We start from the raw sequence: 26,776 nt of genomic DNA, 5'->3' as shown, positions 1-26,776 counted from the left end.
TTAAACCTCCTGGAAAGGTGTATGCTCTGGGCACTGTGCCTCCTCTACCTTCTCCTCGCTGTCACCAGCAGTTTTATGAGAAGCTGGATTAAAGACAAGGTATGTCTGAAAAATCACCGTACTAAAAATACCCTGAAGTTTTGATGTTCATAGAAGCTTGACGCTCTGTCTTTGTGCCCAAATCACAACCAGTGCTAGCAAAAGAGTGTGTCTAATGGGAACATGGAAGGGGGAACATTTCCGCTTTGCCCAGGTATGAAATGGTGCCTTCAGTTAATCTAATTTTCTTACTGGGGGAGCAGAGGGAGGCAAGGATTAAAATGGTATTGGTGGTGGTATTTTCAGTATTTGAATATTGACTTAGTAGGAAGATTATTGTCTTGGCATGATGGAAGAGGCCGTCTCTGTGGACGATGCTCTGTGCACTGCATTGAAAAACAAAAGTCCTCTATTTTCTGCGAATTAAGAGTTTCCGTCCTCCTCTCATGAGGGACAACAGGAAATAGTACAGCAGGAATCAAATCTCAGGTCACTAACAGGCAAGTCTAGCAAGGACCCTTGTTACTTGGGGAAAGTAACCATCATCCTAGTTAAATGCTGCTATCCAGGACAAATAATTGAATACAGAGGCTCCACCGGTCTCTCAGACTATTGGGAGCAATGAAATCAATCTTGGAGAATCCCAGAAAGTGAGGGACTTCAGGCCTTCAGCTCTCTCCTGCTGGCCAGGGGCCTGCGAACTGTGCAGAAGTGCTCCCTGCTGACACTTCCTGCAGAAGCAGCTGCCTTCTGCTTTCCTGCATCTGGACAAAACCAATAATTATAACAAGGGCTGGGAAACAGCTGAACCTGAAAAGACTGTACAGAAGGGATGTGAGAATTGTTTCTCCTCTCAGAACAAATACTATGGCAGAAGCATAGTATTAGCAATCTTAAAACTGCAACAGCAGTCTTAAAACTAAAGCCTATATGTGAGAGTATTCTTGAAATATTAAGAAGGATCATATGCATAATTATAAGTACATTAAATTTCATCACAGGAATGAGAAGTAGCTAATCTTAATGTTAAGAATAAATGCCCTTGTGGAATTATAAAACAAGTGTGACTGTACATGCCTGGCAGCTCAAATGCTGTGATAGCTGGCCACATTCTATTTGGAAATAAACCTCATTCATAAGCTCCTTGCACATTTACATTGAAGTAACAATATTGTATGCCCACGCAGAAATCTGCTGAGCTACTTAACTTTGACAGTATCCCCCGGATAGTGGGATAGATTTGCTGTACCTTCCTTGATATTGCTCTATATTTTTGAAGTAGTGCTTTAGTTCCACTGTTCAGCTTCATTTTAATGACAACAGTGGTTATAGCTATCTGGTGTAGATACTCTTTATAAAGTCACAAAAGTGTGGTGTACGTATAACTGTAGGCATCTTGAAAATGAGTAGTTGGTTAGCTTGAATCATATTAACTCTGCCACAGTAAGCAACAACACTAATAGTGAGTAATCACTGAGTTCATCAGCAAGAGCATGGCTGCTGCCTTTCAGTGGCCAAAATAGCTTTGTGAAAAGATAGACCTTAAGGTGTTGTCAGGTCACTACAAATAAGAGAAGGAACACCATACACAGCTGTAGTGATTTAGGTAAGCAGCAGTGTTATCAAGGTTCAATACAATGAAGATGCCTTACTGTAAAACACATACGCTAGATCTAAGTTGTTTTAAGAACTCGGCTTTCATGACTGTTTCGTGTTGAAGAGACCAGTTGCTGATACTGCTGACTGAAACAAAAGAAACTATTACAGCCACCAGAGAAAGGCACATGTCAGTAGATGTCTCCATTCAAAGCATAAACCTCATCCATGTTGGGGCCACAGCATTGTAAGTGTGGATGAGGACTTCCAAGAAGGGGTGGGAGACGTGTAGCATAGAGTGTTAACCTCTCTCCTACTTTGTGATGCTATGTAGAGTGCTGCTTAGTGGTTTATGGCTGGGGCAGCCCCAAATCTTGAGAGCCACCTCTTAATGGGGCAAAGACAAAGACTAGTAGAGTATTAATCAACGCTTACCAGTGACACAAAGAGCTCCAGAAATTTTCTTGGTAAGTACTTGGCTACAAAGAGGTTAAAGATGTTTGATATAAACTTCTGCTTTAATTGTTCCAATTTGGAAATTAGAAAGACAGCCTGTAAATGTAACACTCCCCCCCCCCAACATCCCCTACCTTCTGGGATGTCATTAGATCTGTTAGTGTGCATAAATGGTTTAATTAAAATCTTTTCTGGTCCAGTGCAATAAACAATATCTTCTGTCAGTGCAACATGTCTGATGCTAATGATGCTTCTGGATGATAGATTGTTGTGGGGATAGCTACAAAGGTAAAGAGTAACTTAATTTGAGAGATTTGATTTCCTTTTACTTTAGCTATCATGAGCGGAACAGATAATGCCAGTTAGAAAGAAGCCAAGGAAAATGTGCTTTGAATGTTTTAATCTCCTTTGTTCTTATATGGAAATTTAACAGTATAGTGACCCATTTGTCAAGTGATGTCTATCAATCTACTGCATGTTGCATTTCAGTAGGAAAAAGGAGATCTCATTAGGTTAAATTAGTTGCTAGTGTTTATGTGCATGTGTTTTTCTCTGCAGAAAATTGGTACGTAAATGAATACAGTATTTCTGGTTTTCCTACTTCTGTGTTGCTGCTTGGTTTTTATACTCAGATGCTCATTTATTTGAATTTCATGCTGGATCTGAGTACTTATTCAAGGTCCTGAGACACACAGTTTGTACCTCATTCTTTTCCCTCTCAGCACTGTGAATCTTCAAGTGTGTAAGTATCAGTCCTTTAACACTTGGCATTAGCAAGTGAAGTCCATATCTGTATGGGAAGTTCTCAAATCTTCTAAATATTCAAACTGTATAATCCTGCTCTTAGTATGTTCTGCATTAATTTTATAGCATTAGATGCTGTTCAGGAATGGATATGAAAAAGATTTCCTTTTGGCTCTTTCTTTAAGTGACCAGAATTACTTTTGAATAGGCAATTAAAAACCAGGTTATAGAAATGATGCCAAGTGTCACTGAAATTACTCTTCCACTATATAAAAGCATACATTAACTTCTTTCAGAAAAACCTGTTTCTGTCAGGTTTTTGAATCTAAATTACAATATTTAGCATGTGGGGTTCTTGCAGTGAAAGCAGTAGTAGAGTATCTATTTAAAATGTCTAAAAAGAAGTGTCTTTGTTCAAGCCTTTCAAGTCAATGACCCAACATGTTGACAACCAAGGTTAAATGTTTACAAGAAATCCTAAATTTCCACTGAGATACAGACACTGTTTCCTTTCCTGGCAGTTCATGAAACATTCACATCTGAATTTCAGTCCAATACCATCTGACCGTCTTTACATTTCTAAGCAAGTTTGTGAAGAGTTCAGAGTGGGAGGAGAAAGGAAAAGCAGCATCTTTTCTTTGAGAAAAGTTAAGCTTTGAAAGCTACTGAAAGTTTTGGAACGTTAGAAGACTAGCTAGCTGAGATACATTAATGGGCAAAGAGCAAGAGAAGAGGTCAAAACTGTACATGCAAATATGCTTTCACATCCTAGTAATTTCAAAAGGTTCACATGGCTTCAGAAATAAGCTCATTCCAGGGATGCAATATACATTTGCAGCCAGTTCTAATGTTAGTCTATCATTATAATGGTATCTGAAAGCCAGTGGTATTTATTCTAGCACAAAAGAAATGAATACATTATTTTTAAATTAGTCTCCCAACCCCAGTTGCCTTGTGTGTGGGAGTAAGTTTCTTTTTAGGAAAAAGTCACTGTTGGCTGACACTTCCTCTCCCTTTCTCACCCTCCAACCATTGACTAACACTGAAATCTAACTTACTGTGAATATTTCCATTTTTGCTTACATGCCATTTAAAATGTTTAATCAACGTTTTAAACCCATTTGTACTGCAGAGTGACTGTCATGTACTATTATCTACATGCAGAAGCAAACTAGAAATTGTATGAACATTGAGCACTAATATAAAAATATTATGCTGCTCTCTAAATGATGGAAAATGTGAAAGTTAAGAGGCAATAATGGACAATGATCATATATAACAGCCATCCTTACACCAGGGCATACACTTGTAAAACAGAACGAGAACACAAAGAGAAAAACATTTGAATTTTTATATGGGTCAATTAATTAATATAAAATGCTGATAAATTTTGCAAAGGTATTAGGAGCTAATCCGCTTCCGTATTAAAAGGTTCATAAAGAGTTCCATATGAATGTGAGTTCAGTCCTAATTTTATTGACCACAAGCAAAATAAAGTAACTTTCATGGATAAAATCAGTCAATTTTTATTACAGATTTTTTCTTCATATTTCAATAAATATAGTATTATTCTTCAGCATGGCTTTCCACATTCACTTTAGTGACTAATGCTTTACTGACAATGGTCATATCATTTCAATTACAGGATACAACCACTTGTAGCTATTTCTGGTGCAATTAAAACATAAAAATGTAAAAAACCATCTCTCCTTAGTAAATTAAGATGGCCATAAAATGGGTGTTGTTGCTAAATCTATAGTTTATCTTCACTTATTTTTCTCAGTATTAGAGAGGAAGGAAGAAGAGTTTTTAAACTTCAGACATGCAGACTTAGAAAATAAATCCATTTAGAAATTTTTCCTTATAAGTTAATAACCCATAATAATGTGCCCCTCCTACAGAAACCTAAATGAAAGTATTATATTTCTACTCCAGAAAAATAAAGCATTAATTAGTAAAAGTTTGTTTACCTTTCCTTAAGTAGTCTCTCATTCTACTGATTTTTACCTGACTGGAATTACTGAGCCATGGTCCTTTCCAACCCAAACTATTCTATGATTCTGTATAATACACCTGTGTAGTACGACCAGTTGTATTCTAAAGTACTTAAAAGCATTATTTGTTTCTAAACATCTTTTTTGTACTGCACCACCTGCCAAGTAAAGATCCTGACATTTCCTGTTTTAACATGTTTGTAAAATTAATATTCCTTCCCACTATTATATGTATGTGAAAGAGTGAATCTACAGCTCATTCACGTGTATGGGAGCGCACGCATTTTCATATGATGGATGCTGGGGTAGTTGTTGACTGATGGCCATGCTTATATGGAGTGTCTGTGGATCTGGGTATCATTTAGCATGACGAAAGTGACTCTGTTTGGCTTTAGTTGATTAAAATTTATGGATATGTGTTATTTCAAATTGAAGCTCAACGAAGGCAAAATCATATTGAAGAAATTCTTGGCTTTGGAGCCATATTTAATGTTATGTTGTAGAAATCCAGCTATTGTCTACAAATGTCAGATTATACCCATTTTATCTGTGCTGCCCAAATGGATATTTCTGTTTGGAACCAATGTGGTGGTTTGTGTTAGGATGAAAAATACAAAAAGCATAAAAGAAAAGAAATGTCTTATGACCTAATTGTTGAGTTCCTCATTTTCTTATGTTCCTGAATTTATTCATGAACAGAGCCACAAAAATCCTGCAAGACCCAACAAAAAAATGTGGTGTTACACTGTAAAGTTCAAGAATATTTAATTGGACAGGGAAAAGGAAGAAATGATAACACCATACATAATGCATGGTGCAGTTCTAAAAAAGACTGCAATTTTGTTGATAGAGGACTTTCTGTTGGGAACGTTCATGTGCTATGGCCAAATATAGCCCAAGGCCTTGGGGATGATACCCTCATTCTTACAGATTTTATTTGCTTTTATTCATATTGCCTCTTTAAGATTCAGTGTTCTGTTTGTACAGATGTGTTTCAGATACTCCATGAGCCACCTGAATCAAAATAATTCAGTTAAGAGGGTGAGTTTTAAGGCTTTTTATTTGCTCCAGTGAGGAATCTCCTTTACTGAAAACATGATCCTGGTACATACAGACTTCTCTCTAATCTGCTTTTTATATACTACAGGATCCAGACAATCTAATGCACAAGCAAAATATTTCATTTCCTCCCTCACAGCAAACTAGGGATTCAGGCTAAATGTCAACATTTTCCTTGGATAGTTCTGAGCAAGTAAAATAAGTTGTCAGCTATAAATATCAAATAAACATATATAATTTAGTGTCTATTTTTTAATAATAAAAAAATTTGTACAAAATATATATTTATTTGTTTTTATCTTCTCAGATGGTTAAGCACCCTGCCTACTCATGCTGATCAGATGTTTTAGTATACTGGGACTTTTAAATAAGTTTAATGGAAAATCAAGTTTTTACTCTATCAGGCATGAGAAATCCATCCTGGGCACTTGTAAGTTTCTAATAGTTCTCAATCTTATTTTTTTCAAGGACTGTGTTGCAATGAATGCAGACAATAAGACTTCTAAAAAATGTAGATGATGTTCAAGTGGCGAGGGCCAAGATAGTTACACTGTTAAGTGAAGTAGCCCAGCTGCACAGGAACAATGGAGAAAATAGAAAGAAATGCACAGGACAAAATGAAAACATTCTACAGCAGGTCTCAAGAATATCAATTACTCATTTAAAATACCTTTCACAGGAATTTTGTGCCTATTTTATTTGATTATTAACGTTTAATGGTAACTCACATACAGTACCCTACAAGTAAAAGCTGTGTTTCTGCATTTGCCACACTAATGTGAATTGTGGATGGATTTTACCCTTTGGTATTTCAGAGGCCTAAAATAGATGAAATGACTGAAATTCTGAACTCTTCTAAGCACTGGTTTTGTGAGACCTCTGGGATTTCTAAATTCTTTCCAGCACGCCTCCTTCTCAGCACAGTGTGTGATGTGGTTTTCCAGCAATGCAACACAAACTTCCGAGCCAGATTCCCTAATCCTAAATTCTTTGCTTATACACAGAATTGGCACCAGGAAAACTCCCTAATGAAGAATCTCTGCAATTGCATTTGTTTGTTGTAGTGGATTTTTTTGTGTGTTTTTTTTTTGGTGTGGTTTTTTTGTTTGATTTTTTGCGTGGTTTGTTGTTGTTGTTGTTGTGGGGGTTTTTATTTATTTTTCTCTTTTTATTTTTTTCCTTAATGTGGGCAAATTCTATGAGTTTTTAGATATGGGAAGATTGATAAATATTTAATAGCGTCCACTGAGCTATTCTAGGAATGGCTGCCAGCTTTCATTACTCCTAACAGTATGTTAACTGACAGGTTGTGCAAGCCATCTGCTGATAATTTTAAATTAAAGGCAATACTACATTGAAATTTAGCAGTCACTACATTTGTAGCAATCTACAGGTTTGCTGTTCCTGTTTTGCTTGCTCTCCCTCTGGGTCCCCCAGCAGCATGCTTAATCAGAGCAGATGGCATCAACTAAAAGAAACAGGCTGGCTTCATTTTACTAAGGGAAACCTGACACTTGGTAAATTGGTCTTTGTCTGCCTCTGGGTTTCTTGTTTCTATAAATTTCATTGAAGACTTCATGGATTTTCATTTTAGCTGTGTTAAGCCTTTGAATACAGCTGTAACAGCTCAGTCAGCATTAGCAAAATGCACTCAGGTTATTGCGGGTTATATCTAGCTCTTAAGTTCCAACATCATCTATATGAAAATCTACCAGCAGAACAGTCCTGGCATAATCATCCTCATGTAACACCATTGTGAATGTCTTCTTGGGAATAACTGTGTACTTCTGTGCTTCAGTTGATGTCACTTTATATTTGATAGCTTTATAGTAGCAATATGCAGACAGGTTTAGAAGTTGTTTCAACAAAGTATACTTCTCTGCTTTTTTTTTTTTGGAAATCAAAGTTACTTTATTTTTTAATAATTATTTTTAGTCATCTTTCATTTCTGCAATCAGGACTTCAATTAGTTATACATTGATTTCATCAGCTTGAAATGTATCTCCTTAGAAATTTATCTTATTTTGTCACTAGCATCACTCACTGGCCCAAGTAGTTAATAACTGGGACCTTTCCAGGTTCCCTCTGTTTGCAATAGAAACTTATGCTAAAGCCAGCTATATTTAATGTAAAACTGTATTTACATAGAAAGTTAATGAAATCTTCCCTTTCTGAACCTGGAGGAAGTAAACTACTTCAAACTTCAAACTTCAGACTCCTCCTGGCATGTTCCCAAGGAGCCCTTTCTCTCTGCTATATTGTCTTTCTCACAGGATTTCCTTGTTTTCAGTGGAATTGTATATATTCAGCTTTCCAAACCAGCAGACTCGTAAGAGTTGTCCCTTTCTTAAAAAAATCCTTTACAACATTGATTTTTAACCTTGTTCGTGCTTTTTCATGAGAATCAATAATATTCTGCTAGTTTTAGTCTTTGCTGCAGAAAGATGTATTTTCCCCAAAACTTCCATAAATATCTTCCAGGCTAAAAGCACTATGGTTCATATCGTCAACAGGACAGTTAAATCAGTGTGGAATTCCTGGTTTAGTTAGATTTGGATTGTTTCTACTTTGAATTTACTGTCAACTTCTTTTCATTTTCATAATGTTAAGGAATAATTGAGTTATGAGTTTATTCTGGTCCTCTCTGCTGCATTTCTATCACGATTACTAAAAACAATACTACACAGGGTAATTCTATGGCCATTATAAATTCATGTTGTATGAGTAAATTTTCTTATAAATCAAAATCTATAAAAAAACCCTATAATAATAAAAAATTCCTGAAAAAGAAACTGGACCCAAAATTGAGTGTAAATCTTTTACTGTTTCTCTCATTATATTAAATATATAATAGCAGGAGCAAAAGAGGTATGTGGGGTTTTTTTTTTGTTTGTTTGTTTCTTTGTTTGTTTCTTTGTTTGTTTCTTTGTTTTTCTTTTTAATTCTTTAATCTTTTTCAGTCATTTTGGGTTCATGGGAAGCAGTATTTACAGAAGAAAATGCTACTTGCAAATTGATTAGTGTTCCCACCAGTTAATTCAGGTCTTTCTTATTCTTTGAAAACAGTCTTTAATTTTTAGAAGTGCTCCTGCAAAGCTTGCATTGCTGAGCTTTGTTCTCTTCCACTCTGCCAGAAATGTAGAGTAGCCATTTTATAAATGTGGCCTTGTCTAAATCTGACTCTCTGGGAAATTCTCACTGATTATTCCAGTTTAGTTCTTCGTTAATAGAAAAGCACAACGTATGACTTCATCAAATGCTCTACAACCCACAATCAGCTGATGTTTTTTAACTGCTATGTATCTTGAGTGACAGCCGAGCAAACACAGGTGAAACTGGCTATAATTGTCTAGTTTGGTAACTTTGCATTGCTAGAGCTGCAGCTATTAGTATGTAATGACACATTTGGTCCACTCTTACATATGTGTATATATGTATAAGTAATTTTAATATGCAAAGTATGTACTGGGAGAAGAGAAAACTTGCTGTCTTCCCTGTTTGAGATATTTTGCTGACTTCCTGTGGCACTTGGTCACCAAAACTTATAATTACTTTGTTAAATAATTTTTATGTAATTTACAGTATTTAGCCCTGTATTTGAAGCAGCTAATATGAAAGCAGAAGGACTAAATAGTGACAATTTAGGGACTCTAGAAGATTTCTGGGATGGTTAGCAGCTGGTATTTAACAATGGGAGAGTGATTATAGTTTCTGGCTAGGTTTTAAAAAAGTGACTGATGATTCTAGGCATTAGTGTTGTGAAATTCCAACTTGCACACGTTGCAAAAAATCATGATTTTTCAGGAAGGAAAGAGTACAAAAGAACCCAAAATGAAGATTCTTCAAATCACAAATTGTGTTTAAAGAGGGGGTGCATTTATGTAACTAGGATTTTTGAATAAAGCAAAACCTAGGGAGGAAGTTCAAAATTGGAAAGCCTGTGACCGTGTGGAATTTTCTTATTTTTCAGACTAAGGCTTACAAAGTCACCATTGGAAACTATGACACAATGGCATCAAATTTTCCACAACTTTTCACATTATTTTTCATGTTCCTTGAATTTGAAAGGTCCACAAAACTTCAAGGATATTTTTAATAATATTTTAAATTATCAGTAAACTTTATGAACAAAGAATTCTGCATCAAAATATATTCCTTTAATCTATATTTAATGTAATTATGACTAATTTGACGTTTAGAATTTGATTGGATTGTTGTGTGCCAGAGCTTAGAGATTGGAAAGCAGACAAACACTTCCCATCATTTGCAGCCACTGCATTAAACAAATTTATGTTCAAATAATTTCTGGCAGCACCATTTGGAATATGAATAGAAATGTTCTGTTACAGAAAAAATTAGGGGGACACTCCTGCAATGAATACTTTTGCACTGGCTTGGGATTTCTTACTACAGTATTACATTGCTAGATTATGACATTAGACTGTTTTATTAAATTGTTTTTGAGATATTTGAAAAAACTTAGCAGGAAATTAATTCGGAATGATTGGATACAAATTCAGTTTCTAAGCTAACGTTCATGGGAATCTGGTGATGATGTTTGACTTTGCCTCTTAGTCTGATTTTCCTTTGAATGTTTACTAATATTAATATATTTTGAAGTTAATAAATTGATCGCTAAAATCACTTTTCTTATGTGCATTACTTTACAGTGCCTGGATTTCAGAAACATCTACATTCAGTAACCTGTCTTCATATTTATCTTTTGGTGTTTTTTGAAGAATAAGGATAAATTTGCAAATTTTGCTTTACTTTACAGATGACTTACGCTTTGGTGAAGATATAAGAATATGTAATGTCCTTGTACCTTACTACTTAATTGAAGATGACTGATAAGCAGCAGATATATGAAGCTGTAAAATATTTCCCTTTTAGCCTGGTCTGGCGGTGTTCAAGGTCAGGCTGGACAGAGCCTTCGGTGACATGGTTTAGTGTGAGGTATCCTTGCCCATAGCAGGGGGGCTGGAACTAGATGATCTTAAGGTCTTTTCCAACCCTAACTATTCTATGATTCTATATTTGAGCCTGCTCAGCTGCTTCTGATGGAGAGCCTCTACAGCTGAGAAGGATGGAAATGAGGAAAGCCCGTCGGACTGCAAATCAATGAGAAGTGTCAACAGGAGAAATTTCCTTTCATAGAATCATAGAATAGTTAGGGTTGGAAAGGACCTTAAAATCATGTAGTTCCAACCCCCCACCCATGGGCAGAGCCACCCCACACTAAATCATGTCACCCAAGACTCTGTCCAACTCTGTCCTGAACAGTAAGACCTGATTGAGGAGTAAAGAGAAGGAGGACCCTGGCTAAAAGCCAAGCAGAAGCAGAGCACCAGGTGTTGGAGGCAAGGATGTGTAAAGCAGAGGGGGAAAAGTGGTTCTCAGCCCTGGCAGAGTGTGCTGGGAAGAGTGTGGTATGTATCAGATGCTAGATAATGTGAATAGGAGAAAAGAATATCAGAGGAGTAGAAACAGTACAAAAAGGCAATTAAATTAATGCATTTACATGGTCTATTAATGTTTGGCAGCTGAAAATATGTATTTCTGTAATATCACTTTCCCTGAAACTACCCCACGCCCCTTCTTCCCCCCTCCCCAATCTCCCTTCCCTTCTGGGAACTCAAGGTGTTCATGGTCTGCATTTTATTTGTGAAACTAAGTATACAGGATGGATGGATGGATGGATGGATGGATGGCAGATCAGACTAAACAAAACCTGGTGCTGGTTAGCTCCTTCTTAACAGATATCCAAGCAGGCCAAAACAATTTTAGTCTGTTCTTCTACTGATTCCCCTACCTGATGCTGCTAAAATACCACTGGCAGTATTGGGAAACACTCTTTTAGCTGAAAGTGGGGAAGTGATTAAGGTGTTGTGGGACTCTGCAGCATTAACATAGCAACATAGGAGCCTCTAGGCATGGTGTGTTCTGTCATTGTGGTCACTAGAGAAAGCAAATGTGGTTCCTGTCTTTTCCCATCTGCTGCTTCTGCATTGCAGGGATGGGAAGGAGCATCGAAGTGAGACGATGGTTGCTTTATCTCAGTACAGTGCTGTCATAAATGGATGTTAAAGTACAGCCTCAGTGAGTTGAACCTGGCAGGCTCTGGCAGTGTTTTGCACTGGCAGGGAGGTATGAGTCTCCCACAGGAAGGCACAGATTTCATTCTCTAAATGTTATTCAAAAATCCCCAATAGTGTATTGGTAAAGAAAATGGGTCTAGTTTTCTCCAAGGCACCCATATTCCAGCTGTGTGATTCAAAACACATTTTGAAATAACAAGAGGAGAAATATACAAAAGTTGATCAGAATCAATGTCTGACTATTTTGCTATGTTCAATAATTCTTTAATTCTACCTACAAATCCAATGAGAAAGTCTACCTTTTTTCAGTTCTGAAGTTTAAGTCAAAATTCATTGGCTTTTTACATCTTTTTCAATCTGTCTCGGAATTAAACACAATTAAAAAACTCCATCATACAAGTAACCTACTCTTAGAGGGAACTGAAAAGCAGAGTACAGTGTAGCAAGTTCAGACATTAAAAAGTAAGAGAGACTATAATATTCTCTTTGCAATGCAGCTGCGGCTAAATGCTGATTCGCACATTAGGACTCAATTAGAACCATTCAGATGTGACCTGCATATTGAATAAGGATCACCGGTATAGTACTATTGCTAAAAAATGAAATTGCACAGTGCACTTCAGATCTAACATACCACACCTCTGCAATTTTAGATTCTACAGATGTTATAGAAGAGCTATTACGTCTAAATTTTTATAAAATGCCTGTAATTTTGTTTCCTATAAAAGATCAGTTTGATACTCAGTATGTTTATGAAGCATAATATAATATTGCTATAAAAACAATTGTCTTTTAGCCACTCAAAGGCAAGAAATATTCAAAGAAATTTCTATATAAATGTTGATTATTTCTATTCTGAAACCAGTAAAAATTGATTTAAGATACTGTGGCCACCTTATCACAGATTATGTGGATGCAGTGCCTGCATGAGTCAACTTCGAACATTTTAAACTTCAAAAAGACCTTAGTATTGATAAATCCAGCTGATTCACTTTCAAATAAAACGCAATTTGCATTTGACACAAAGGATGGGTTTTGCAGGAAAGGCCCCTAAGAAGTTTTGTGTTAGTGAAGTGGTGAACCCTAGGATAGTTACTTTGTGCAGCATTTCCCCAGCTTTTGGCAACATTCTTTCTATGGAAAAATAAAAAAGATGAGTATCCTCACTGAAACCACACAGCAAACAGAGACACATCTGGTGTGCTGGCGGTTATGTCCTGAGGTAAATGTGCAGCACGCTGGTGGCATGTGTTGCTTCCCAGGTAATGTACCATCCAGTGAGGCCCACCAGTTGGCCAGCATGCTGCCTGCCCAGAGGAGTGTTGCCTCTCTGGTTCTTGGCATGTCTCACTAACACAAAAAGCCTGTGCTGCACGTGATCAAGGTGTCAGTGCCATGGCAGAGGTTTGGGCTGGCTGGAGAAGTTTTATAGTAAGAAGAGCATGTCTGAGAATTGTGAAGGGCTACTGGGAGGCATTGAGTCGGCTCCACTCAGGCTGTGCTCTCAGCCCTCATGGGCACTCTGACATGTTTCCCACCCATGGGTATTGCTGCAGAAAGCAGTTTTTCTGACCCTGCAAAGGTAAAACAGAAAACTGTGCCTCTGACTGTGTGAAAAGTTCACTACTTTGGCATGGAAGACACCACAGAATTGCTTTCTTCTTTATGTGCCAGACTAGAAGGAATTTTCTGTCCAGTGCTACCTGACAGATACCTGATTATCTGTCCAGTGCTACAGATCTGCATCTAAATATCCATCTAACATCAGGTAGACACATAGAAATGCTGTGCAGATACTGTGACATCTACACATGTGCATAGTGTCTCTGTGCACACTTGTGTAGGTGCAAGCTTGTATTTGATTTTTAATAATAATTAATGCATGAAGGTAAACCTGCTACTCCTATTGAGTAGATGGCATTAGGCTTGCTCAAGTGTTTTGTTTTATGATTTGTGTTGTGTAGTGTTTTTTTCGGGGGGGGGGGGGAGGGGTGGGGGGTGGGTGGGGGTGGCAGGGGGAAGGCTGTTTCTTTTTTTCTGTTGTTCACCGCTGTCTAGTGATAGATGGGCAGCTTTTCCCCAGAGTGTAGTGAAATAAATCATACGTCCCTTATAACTAGATGATAAACTGAGGTGCAAAACCTAAGGTTCTTGCCAAGGATAATAAACAGACACAATAAGAGAATCAGGATTTTTGAATTTTGGATTTCCAGACACCTCTATGCAAAAAAGTTGATCTGCTTAGGGTATGGTGCTTGAAGTGGTGTAGACAGAAACTCAGATTTTCTGAGTAGAAGTGTGTACCTTGGCCACCTGGTTACTCTCTCCTATTGTTAAGGTGGATCTACTAAGGGTGCTCTTTTGAAATTATACACCTCCGAACATTGAAGGAACTTTTCATTCTTGGAATAGTGCAGGTTTCTTGTATACTAGGCTAGGAGCTTGGAATAAAAAATCTGGAATATTGATTGAATTACTTACAAGTTAATATACATGTTCACTTGTACATAGAACAGTATCTTGTAGTTTTTTAGATATTGCTGTTAATGATAGCATAATATAGGTTCTTGAATCATAATTTTTTCAGTATTTTCATAATTCTGTTTCAAGTATACCTACTTATTATATTGACAATGCTAGTGAAAAATCAATTAAAGAACACATGAAAGCTGTAAGAAGGTTGCTGCCATGTACGAGACCTGTCTCACTTTTTCTACAATGCTCTCAAAAATGGATGCTGCTCATTGCATCACACATACACTGACATGTTTTCTGCAGTGCAAAATAATCTTTAAAGATGTGTTAAAGAGAATGCATATTAGGAGAACATAGTGGCAGACGCTTTCATTTTTAATCATACTGCTTTTGTATCACAGACCATCGCCAGAGACCATTCATTGTTCCCCTTGCTTTTTTCACTTGTGTTTTGATTAGGTTACCACTCATATCTGAAAATATTTGTCAGATTCTTTTCCACTGCATTTGCTTGCAGCAGGCACAAGAAGCCAACACATTCACTCTTAGCTTTAATTTCACTCCCTGGCAATGGGGATTACAGCACCTTTAGCGATTCAACGTATAGTGTGTGAACAGGACAGGAATCAGTCTGTATTTGGCTTTGTTAGCCCTACTATGTTAGCATGAACTGTTAGTAAAACCCAGGTTTAGTCTGTGACCATGCAGTTTTAAACAAAGTGAACCTGTGTGCACCTGAGTAGCTGTGATCTAATGAATTGCTTTGTAGAATTGAAGCCCTTGTTAATGTAATCAGCAAATATAACTCCTGATACATCCAGGAAACAGTTTTGTTGAGCCAAACAAGCATGATTTCTCTGCAGTGCATAAATATAACAATTATTTTACCTTTCAAATAGATCTTGAAGGTATTTTACTTCAGCACCTACGCAAATGGAATTAGAAGTAGAGGACTCACCCCAGTTCATTATTCTATTCCTCTCTTCTAATTAGTTGCAATCAGTTGACCACACTCTTACGCAAAAAATTCTTCAACGGTCCATATAGGAAGTTATCAGATTTTTTTTTTTCAAAAATTGTTCCTGGTATCTGTAAACTTCTATTGTAAAATTCATGTAGAATTCTGTACTGATAAATGTTCTTAATCATGCAAGTTTTATGACAAAGCTATTACATAAACAATGGCTTTAAAAAATATGTATTTTCTTTAAAAAGCCCTGAATTCCTCTAAGTCATACTTCATGAGACATCCCCTGTTATAGCTCTCTGCTAATGGCTGATTCTATATATCTGCACACTCTCTGATGGGGCAGGCTGTTTTTCTGTTGTGTAGGGTGTTCCTCGAGTTAGAGACGTAAATCAACCCACTAAAGTGGAAAATCAGAGCAACTGATGAAGTGTGTATGAGGAAGAAAAATATTATATTATTTCCTGGCACTGTAAGAAATACAAGCCTCATGCTGAAATATGCTTGAATGATAGCTCTTCTGAAATATTTGCTTACCAAGAAATGAGATCCATTCATGCCCAGTTTTTCTATAACCACAGCAGATTCAGGCATTCCAAACTGAGGTGAGAAAAAGTAGAATTATTACAAAAGTATAAAACTTGACATTTGTAAACAAACTAATTAATATTTCCATGCTCAAATACTTGAGGTTGTGGAAATTTTTATACTATTTGACATGGATAATTAGAAAAAGAGTATTGGAGAGAATAACTGTAATTATTAGAAATAGGTAGTGACTCCCACATCAGAGATAAGATACAATATTACTTCTTAACAAGAATATCATGAATGAAGTAGACAAGATGGAATTATAAAGCAGCAAATGTAACTCAAATGGAACAATGAGCCCAACAGAAATACACTGTGGAACTTTAATTGCTATGGATATAAGAGGAGGCCAGCATCAGAAACAGGTTAAAATGTAGCTTGTGACAAAAGTCCATCAGTAGCTGTGTAATCAATTCAGGAAGTGGTTATATCACTGACTGCTGGAAAATTAAGGCTATCTAAGAGAAAGGTCTGTTACATGTCTGTTTACCAACCTCTCTATGCTCTGGCTGGTAGCTTGGTTTCAGCACCAGATGACTGGGCTAAGTGTGTCTTGCAACTCCCATGATAGATGGGCATTGCTGGAAATAATTCAGGTTCAGAAACGGGATTTCTTTTCTGTAACATGGTTGTGGTGTTTTTTTAAGAAAGTTGATGTTGATTATAAATTGAAGTGAAACAGGAATGTCTGGAAGTAGTATCTATGACAGAAAGCTTAATAGTAATTTGGAAAAAAAGTGCACACACTGGATTTCCTTTTTTTAAAAGTAGCAAGGAATGGAGCAGGGCTGAAGATGTCTCAACAATCTCACTACATGTTAGATGGTTTAGCCTGGCTTTTCAAAGAAATTACAATGTTATGCATAGAAAGGGGAGATTTAGATTAGACATTAGCTAACAATTTTTTGATTCGAGGGTGGTGAGACACTGGGACAGATTGCCCAGAGAAATTGTGGATGCCCCATCCCTGTCAGCATTCAAGGCCAGGCTGGATGGGGTTTTGAATACCCTTTGGACACCTTTGGGGGTTGAAACTAGATATCTTTAAGGTCCCTTCCAGCCTAAACCATTTTATGATTCTGTGAAAGTGGTAAAAAAATTACAACTCTATTATTTAAAATGTAGCGCATTTGAAATGAGCTTTTAAGTATTTGTAATGCTTAGCGGTAAATTTCTGTAGCAGTAATTACCAACTACTAACACAGAAATATTAGTGAAAATAAATTCTTCTTATATAAATATTCCTATATGGCTTTTCTAATATTATTCTTTATTTTTACAATACTTAAAACTGATCCCACTTAAAAACAAAGTGTATTTTATTTACTTTTTTGATATGAAAATTTCGTATTCAGAATTTCAGATATTTTGTTTTGCCTATAAGCCAATATGCTTGAGTTTATAAATTGTTCTTTTGTATGAGTAAGAGAGTTTTGCTCATTCGCAATACAGATTAGATCACAATTCAGAGAAGAGGGTTACTGTGGGTGTTGGACCAATGGTTGTGGGATGTGTTAATTTACCATCAGTTGCACTGATGTTGGAGGATAGGAAAAGAATCAATGTAATGCACACGTTCTGCTCTTGGCTGTTGCCCATCTATTTCTAGTTATTTGCTTTATCTCCAATTATTGGCCATGATGGTTTGCTTTTGTGTTTTGTCTTATGCTGTTAATCAAGCATGTAACCTTTGTGTAAAGTAAAATTAGATTTTTACTCTATTTGTTCTATGTTGTTAGCTTGTCAGACAAGCAGATGTGTCACTACTGTGTTTAATAATGACCACAGAACTTTTCATTTTCTTACGAATAGATTAACTCCACAGCATTAAGATCAGTGCTGAGAACAGGGACTAGACTACATGTCAAACAGAGGAAGCAGATAAACTGAATGCAACATGGAATATCTCAGTGTAATTGCAATTATAGCATAGAAGCAAGATAACAGGGAAATACATGCACATGGCTAACAGGTTTCCATTATTATGCTCACTTACTTTTGAGGAAAAAAGTAAAAATTATTTGATTATTTTTTTAGTAGTGAAGTTGTTAATTTCATGCAAATGCCTTTCATGAGGCTGGAAATGGCTAGTTAATAACTTTTGTAGTTATGACACACAAAAATCTATCTTGGAAACATCATTAAGGCAAAGTTAAGGACATGCTAAAATTGCACTGCACATATGCCTTGTACATGTATGTTATGGCACCAACCTCAGTATACCTGCTCTAGAAGACCCAGCCTCAACCACAGCATGAGAAACTGATGTGACTTTCCTGAACCACCCTTTGATATATTGTGTTCTGTTTAGTGCTCACTGCTTGTCTGCTATCTTGTATACCTGTACTGTACATTATTCAAACCTTCTTTGAATTCAGAATTGCATTTTTCTTTGTTCTGAACTGTTCCACAACACCCATTTTATTGTCCAGTTGCTTCAGAGACATTAAGTAACTGGGTTTTCTGTGGGTTTTTTGTTTTTTGGTTTTGTTTTGTTTTTTGTGAGATTAAAACTATTAGTAAGGGGGATTGAGGGGCATGATAAAACTCATACAGTATTCAGTGGTTTTGTATGCCTAATTATAGTTATTTAGGATCTGTGAGCTATACATGTATATTTGCATATTCAATATTTTGGCATTTTTATCTTCTGAGCAGAGCTGCCACTGTGGTTGCAAATCTCACCTCTCACCACTTCTGCAAATTGGAGCCTGAAATTTCAAGTCAAGCTCTCAGAATTATCATGTGTTTTCTGGTTGACTTTCATGGCTTCAGGTTAAAATGCTGGGGTACTGACGGAATCTGATATTTCAAGGCAGAATTAATTAATGTCACCATGAATTCATTCTCTTTTTTAGCAAGCACTGGCGTTGCACACCTTACAATTTCTGTAATGGTCCAGAGTACTGCCCAAACATACCAGTTTCTCTGTATCGAAAGAGGAAGGCTTTTGCGAACAGAAAAGGTAGTACATGAAGAAGCAATTACAGACTATCATGGTATGTATGTAAAAGAGGGTAAATTCAGGTTATAGAGGTAATCCCAGCTCTGTCACATTTAAGTGCTTGTTTCTGCAACCTTAACAGCATTATTTTAGGGTTCATGCACATGTATGGCCAGTCTTGGAGCAGGGGAGATCTAGCACAGGCCCCGGCATGTTAGCTGACTGTGGAAATGATGGTAGTGTCTGGTGCTGTGGCCCTCTGGAGAGCTGGTAGCAAGAACTGAACAGCTCTGTACATGGTGGCTGCAGGCAAATGGCTGCTATTTCACAGTGCTACTCTTTGATATGCAGAATGGCCAAGTACTTAATATTGGTTATACTGTAGTAATTAGATCACTTAGCTGCTTTAATCAGTGATGCGAATGTAAGCATAGGCTTTAACAGCTTTTTATAAAGTTGGAAGATTCTCTCTTAGCAAGTATGAAGCCAGTAGTTACGGTGTGCCTGCTGAAATTTCCCTGGAAGCCTCTGTGTTGTTGAACAATTGTGATTAATTTTCTACCTTGTATTCTGCTGTAGAATTGCAGGGTACTTTAAAATCATTATATCTTCTGTTAATTAGTCTGATTTCCTTTAAGCTGAAAGGCTTTGAGCTAATTAATCCTCTGAGTAGCTGTTCACAGTAATACGTTCACAGTTTAGCTGATACATTATCATTATGGTATGAATTAATTCTATAGAACAGATCAGCTTTCTCAGTGTGGGGATAGTGACCCACCTGTGATACATCTGGATTGTAAAACTCTGGGGTTGGTTTGTTTGTCGCTTGGTTTTGCTTTTTTTTTTTTTTTAATCTGTACATGAACAAGCATATTTATTTCTGCACAAGGCAAAATGGAGAAATAAAAATATATCATGGACATTCTAAACTTTGGCTTATTTTTTACATGACTACAAACTGGAATCTTGTAGAAACACTTCATTACACTGCATTATTTTCCTTGATAAAGAATGTATGCTCCATCAGTTGAAAAGGGTGAGAAAACTTAATGATACATTCTCACTGTTGGTGTAAAGCAGTTAATGGATCAGTGCTACATTTAGAAGTAGGATGAACACAAGACAGATAAATCCTATATATAAAATTGTATAGACAAATTTGCATTAAAAAGACCCAAACCAAACCCCAAAAGGAATGTAAAATGAGACCACATATCAAAATGGAGTTTATTGTGTAAGTTAACACAGGTAGAAGTCTAAAACCTGAGTCACAGTATTCAGTACTTACAAGGAAAAAATCTGATACGAAAAAAGAATGTATCACAGAGGATATATTTAATGTATTTTGGAGGAGATTATCCAAGTAGTAAAAGGATGACTATTTTGTGCAATTCAGGTTATTTTACATATGCTAAAAATGACACTGCAGAACTAGGAAATGTACAGACAAAGGAATGATTTAACACCCCTCTGCCCAAAAAAAAAACCAAACCAAAAACCACCAAAACACCACCAATAAAAAAATCTCAATTTAAATCTTAAATTTAAACAATATCTATCAACTACCATTGGTATATATGCATTGGAAAGAAAAGATGAACAGTAGATTCTTATTGACAAGCTATAAATTCTAAAGCAATATTCAAATATAAAATCTAGACCCACTTTCAGTGAAACATTTCTCTCTTCCCAGCAGGAAATAAATTGGGGCATTAAATACTTTTTCTATTATAAGAGATATCACTGTAAGTGAACATTTTTATATGATTTGCCTTGTAGACGATTTTAGCTAGCAGCTTCTACTATGAATTAGATTTCTATAAAAAACAGGAGAGCACCAGGAAATACGTAAAATTAATAAGTTCTTGGGGATGACAATTGCTGACTAATCTGTTTTCAGTACTTTGGAATATCTGTGCTAGTTTTAGGGTAAGATACCTGTTTTTCAAAGATAAATCCAGTAAGAGCTTCTGCTAGCTAGACTGGGCTGTCTAAAGTGTTACCTATACATTCAGTACCTGTCTTAGGAGATCTGCAACTTGAAAAGCTGTCCAGTTCTCAAATTCCTCTTGAGATGGTAGTTTTGTGGCCATGTTGCTATCCAGTGAGAAAGACTTGATCTATGAGTAACACTGAACTGTTGCTTCACTGGTTTTTACTGAGCTGTTTTAGAAACCCTAGGAGGAAGTCCTTTTTGCAATTTTTTTCCTGTTTGCTCACTTAAAGTGAACGCATATAAAAGATGATTTAGGAAGTACCAGTAATCTTCTGTAACTCTTTCCAGTGTAAGGAAACTGTAAATTATTATATCAACATATACAAATATCTGTCATCACTGAAATTAGTTAAATTCTGCTGAAATTGGTTATAAAACATTTCTGCCATCACCATCTTAGAGGTTTAAATATGGCAACTCCTTCGTCAGGAATGCCATCCTTGACACGCTTCTGAGGTGGGCTGATGCCAACCTCATGAAGTTTAACCATGCCAAGTGCAAGGTCCTACACCTGGGTCGGAGCAATCCCAGGCACAGCTACAGGTTGGGCAGAGAAGAGATTCAGAGCAGCCCTGCGGAGAAGGACTTGGGGGTGTTGGTTGATGAGAAAATGAACATGAGCCGGCTTCAGTGTGCGCTTGCAGCCCAGAAAGCCAACTGTATCCTGGTCTGCATCAAAAGGAGCGTGACCAGCAGGTCGAAGGAGGTGATCCTGCCCCTCTACTCTGCTCTCGTGAGACCTCACCTGGAGTATTGTGTGCAGTTCTGGTGTCCTCCACATAAAAAGGACATGGAACTGTTGGAACAAGTCCAGAGAAGGGCCACGAGGATGATCAGGGGACTGGAGCACCTCCCGTATGAAGACAGGCTGATGAAGTTGGGGCTGTTCAGCCTGGAGAAGAGAAGGCTGTGTGGAGACCTCATAGCAGCCTTCCAGTGTCTGAAGGGGGCATATAGGGATGCTGGGGAGGGACTCTTCATTAGAGACTGTAGTGACGGGACAAGGGGTAAGGGGTTAAAACTTAAACAGGGGAAGTTTAGATTGGATATAAGGAGGAAATTCTTTCCTGTTAGGGTGGTGAGGCACTGGAATAGGTTGCCCAGGGAGGTTGTGGGTGCTCCATCCCTGGTGGTGTTCAAGACCTGTTGGACGAGGCCTTGGGAGATATGATTTAGCATAAGGTGTCCCTGCCCATGGCAGGGGGGGTTGGAACTAGATGATCTTAAGGTCCTTTTCAAAACTAACTATTCTATGATTCTATGATTCTATATCTATACAAAACCAGTTAGTAATAGCTGTCTCTCCCCTAAGCTGAACTCCTTGATCCAGCTGCCTGGATTTGCCTTCAGATTGTATTTGTTTTGCTTGTGGGTTTTGACATATTGTGCAGTGGTGTTTAGACATTAAAAACAGAGCTCAGTTGCGGAAGTTTTACTTCCATATTTTCACATCAAAGAATCACATTCTTTATTCCCATAATTACTGCTAAAGAACAAATTCTCAATAAATTCATTCCAGTGCTACATTATCTTTTCACAAGGTAGGGCTAGCATAAAATGCTTGTACAGAATCAGACCACAAGTTCATCCAGCCTGGCATCTTATTTTCTGACTGTGGTCAGAAGTGTGGTACCTAGAAAGCTGTATAGAAACAGGGCAAGCATGTAAGAATTCCATAGTATTCTCCCAGTTGACAACCATTTTGAACTCAGGGACTTGCTGGTTTGGGTGTAGTTTCTACATGTGCTGCATGCGTACTTATGAGATATGCTACACCAATGATTCCTAATTTGGATCCATGTCTGTTGTCCTTTAGTGAGGGAGATGTGCAGTGGTCTGGGCAGGCACAGCCGCGAATCACTCCTGGGCTGCAGGAGGAGGAAGACAAATGTTTTTATGGGAGGCTGGGGCTCAGATGGAGTTAAGAGAGAGGAGAGCAGATGAGGCTCAGGATGGGAACTTCTGCCCTTTCCCACCCCTGTCCCTCCAGCCATCTCCTCTGAGCTGCATGCCTGCCCCGCTCACTGCCCTTCTCTGCCTCTTCAGCTTTAACACAGAATGAAGTTTGGGAGGAGCAGCATATGCAATTCTTAAATTGGAGAGGGGGGGCAGGGTGCATCTTCTAAAATGGAGCAAGGGGGAAATGCTTGAGACATTGCTTTATAGAATGGGCAATAAAATTGCAAAGATGCAGCTGCAGCTGCTGAAACAAACCCAGATTATTTTGCTCAGCAGTTCTGAGTCACCACAACAGGACAAACATGAAAGCTTCCATAAAAGGCTGGAGACGAAGGAATGTTATATTCTGCTTTCCAGTTACTCTTCCTGTTTTATTGCCCAGTGCAAAATGGATTTGGGGCACATGTTCAAAGATTAAAGTGTATTTCAGCTAAGTTGAAATGTCTCGTGCTATCCTTCAGATTTTCTTGCATGGCTTTTTTGCTGTTAGAGTGACTGACAGGTCAATTGCTGCCAGTTTGCTGTCTTGTGACTGCAGAATATCGAATCTGGCAAAACTCAACTCCTGGAATTTCAGAAATGCAGAATTGAGATAGAAGCTCTTGCAACTGAAACTTGGCTGCCTCGGAATAATCTCCAAGTGCCTGGTGGCACACTGTAAGAAAAATGATGTGGAATTCCGTAGTGTTTCATAGTGGTTAATGTTTCCTAGTGTTGGCTGAGTTGTTCCAAGGGGGGGGGGGGAGGGGGTAACATCTCCCTGGATGACAGGAGGGAGTGATACTCTTTTACTGTGTGCGAGGACCAGTGGAAAGAGGTGCAAGTATTCCTCAGTAGATTTTGTTTGCCTAGTTTGAAAGCAGGAGTAATTAATTGTGTCAGCTTATACGCCAGGGTCTTCATGTATGGTGGAGGTGGGAAGCAGCTGGGTGGGAGATACATCAGTTGTAGGCTTAATGGCTGCAGTGGGGAAGCAACAAAATAACAGATGGCATCAGGTGTGAAACGTGAATAAGGTGAAGCACAGCAAAGCTGCTATTTATGCAGTGCAGGCTGGGTTTGGTTACAGAGTAGGTGTAAGCAGTTCAGAACATCTCAAAGGCCAATTAAAAATAGTGTGCTAAGGGTTTTGCAATTCAGTGCATGCTGCCAGCAGTACCTGCTCCTCCTCTTCCTACGATTGCCCATTAGGCCACTAGCATTTGCAGAAGTACTGGTATGCCAGGAGCTGCTCCTTGCTGCCTGCTGCCCTCCACTGTCGCATTCCTACACTGCTTGGTCGTCTGCAGTGTGAGCTGAAGCTGTGCCCTGTCAGCTCACCCACCTCCTGTGCCCAGGCCTCCCTCTTACCCACCTGGCTTACCTCTGATTGCTCTGCCCCAGCACTACCTTCTGTCTAATTCTCCTTTCGTTGCCTGTGCTGACATTGCCTTAATTTGTATTCTGGCTTGTAAGGAGAGTGTTCTCAAGAGGCCAGTGCTTATGGAGTTCACCTCTTCACTGAGAGAGACAGAGATCTATTTGGAAAGGTTATATTCAGTTTTGGGTTCCGAAAGGGGCTGTAGCAGAAGTGATTGAACCACGGGGACTGTAGCTCACAAGAAATATTTTGCCATTAGTGTTTTAGATTAAAAATGATGACGACAACAACAAAACCCAGCAGGTATGCGGGGAGGCTCATCTGAAATCCTGTAGCTAGTCTTTTGATGCTGATGTTGATCAATGCTGTAGTTTTCTTTCCTTAAGTGTGTGCAACAAAAATGGAGAAAATTATCATGCACTTACGCTTGCTTTCCACTGCCCTCAAGGGGATTATTTCAAGAATTGTTGGCTAGAAGGACCCCAGATTTGATTACCAATTCTACTTATTTACCTCATATTTCTAGTTACTCTGTGCAGTATATCACTTACATGCAATCCAAGTAAAAATATGTGCACTTGAACACATGTTGGCTGTGGGGGAAATCTTGAGCAGAATATCCAGGCTTCAAGTCCACCAAGTGAAGACAGGCCACAGATTGTTTTCTTCAAATGTCCAGGTGCCTACACATAACTTTCAAGCAGATTGTAGAGAGCTGAATAACAACAAGCACTAGCCCTGGGCAGATCATGCTCATTTGCTACTGAATATTCTCTGGAGCATCTTGATCTGGCATGGGTACTGGCAGAGTCAAAAATGTGTTTGGGTACATGTGCAGAGTGTAATGTGTCATTTTAAACTTATATCTAACTGGACATATTAATATTTTCATCCTTACTGTTTAGTTTCACTTCTCAAAAAAAAGGACAGAAATCTGATTCTGTACATTGAGAAATTAAATTTTTTTTTTCTGGAGCCCTAAGTAAAAATGATGTCTAGTACGTGAGAACTACCAAATTTCAGAAGAGTCGTAGTTCTTGTGTGCATTTTACACACCACGTAATTTGACCTGAACAGAAATTCACTCTCATGCATAACTTGTATGTAAAGCAGAGTTAACACACCTTTAAAATATATATTTCAATGATTTTATCTTTTTTTTTTCTACTTTTTAAAACATGCAAGCCACATAAAATACATGTTTTTACAGGCTACAGCTTCTTGGAGTTTCATAAAGTAAGTTCTCAGTTTTTGATTTCATAGAAACAGTTAATAAGCAGTATAAAACCTGATTCCTAGATCATACCACTGTCATCTCTTACTAAACACTAAATACAGCTATATATTTTCATGAACATAAGCGCTAAATGTGTTAAACTTATTTCAAAACTTTCAAAATCAAGTTCTGCTTTGCAAAAACCCATAGCAGCTGCAAGCAACTTATTTTACTGGATGTAACGCTGGAATACTGCTCTTGGGGAAAATATACTTGAACAAAATAACTCAGTGAAGCGTTACTGTATATAAAATATGAATCATTGTCACTGCCTTTTTTGCCCATTTTGTAAAAAAATAATGAAAGCAACATGACTTACCATATACTCATTTTTCTTCTCCCAGGCACGCGTGCTGGAGTTGGTTCCAAATGAGTTAAAGGAGCAGTTTCTCATGTCTGTTCTTCCTCCTTAAACTGTCCCATATGTATTTTGTTGTTGTTAGCATGATTGACAGGCTTGGCATTCATAGTGGGTGGGAGGAAAACATTCTTAAAGTAAAAAGCTAGAATAATCTCATAGTCTGAATAAGTCTAAGGAGAATGTCAGAGAATGAAGGCTTACTTACAGCTATCTGTGTAGAAGTTTGATAAAGTTTTGCTAATTGGTTATGTCTTTTTTTTTTTTCATTTAACAGGAAATAAAAATAACACAATCAACAGAAATCTGGTCTGGAAGGGACCTCAGGCAGGGCTTCAGCAGAGGGGCAGGATCACATACAACTAGACCAAAATGGCTCAGTCTTGGAAACCAGTTTGGTAACCTGTTTTTCTAACTAGGGATTCAGGTTCACCATGTCCATGGGTGGCACAGCAGGAGGAAGAACTCTAATATCTGTGCTCTACTGCTGGAGGGTGCAAGAGAAAGTGTCTGTTTATAAGGATAATTGCTGTCTAAACTCCATATGGGCGGGACATGGACATCTCTTCCCTGAAGAAGCAAACCAAGTTTCATTAGCATTTGTCCATATGTAGAAATTTAGGAAACTTGTTCAGTCTTTTCATTCTCAGCACACTCCAGTTTGGATCCATCTTAATTTAAAAATAGGGTGGCCAAACCTATCTCAGTATGCTGTTCTTTGTCCTGTAGTAGCCACTTCTGTCTCTACAATATTCCCATGTACTTTTGAAGTACTCTTGCTGTTCAACATCCATGTTACTAACAAAATGAATATGATTAACGCCAAAACACATCCCAGTGCGACCCTACTTGAAACATGCATTG

The 26,776-nt window shown here is 37.8% G+C and overlaps 1 protein-coding gene across 7 annotated transcripts in view; it reads right to left on the bottom strand.

The window, feature by feature from the left end:
* BLNK (B cell linker) overlaps positions 1-26,173 on the bottom strand; it is a 103,527-nt gene extending 77,354 nt beyond the window's left edge. For 2 of the 7 annotated variants that reach the window (XM_057402275.1, XM_057402282.1), the window contains exons 1-2: positions 25,874-26,173; positions 15,966-16,028 (exon numbers count right to left, since the gene is read on the bottom strand). In XM_057402275.1, the coding sequence (XP_057258258.1) occupies positions 15,966-16,028; positions 25,874-25,948 (138 nt within the window). In that variant the 5' untranslated portion in view covers positions 25,949-26,173. Of the gene's footprint in view, positions 1-15,965; positions 16,029-20,981; positions 21,328-25,873 lie in introns of those variants that run through there. The other 5 variants (XM_057402274.1, XM_057402277.1, XM_057402281.1 and 2 more) reach the window with 5 other exon arrangements.
* Positions 26,174-26,776: the final 603 nt, after the last annotated feature.

This window comes from Pezoporus wallicus, unplaced genomic scaffold (genome assembly GCF_028554395.1).
Source record: "Pezoporus wallicus isolate ANWC-B61680 ecotype Strahan unplaced genomic scaffold, APGP_CSIRO_Pwel_v1 contig_6787, whole genome shotgun sequence".
In the NCBI taxonomy this organism is placed as follows: Eukaryota; Metazoa; Chordata; class Aves; order Psittaciformes; family Psittacidae; genus Pezoporus; species Pezoporus wallicus.
This window is presented reverse-complemented; position numbering and strand designations above follow the sequence as displayed.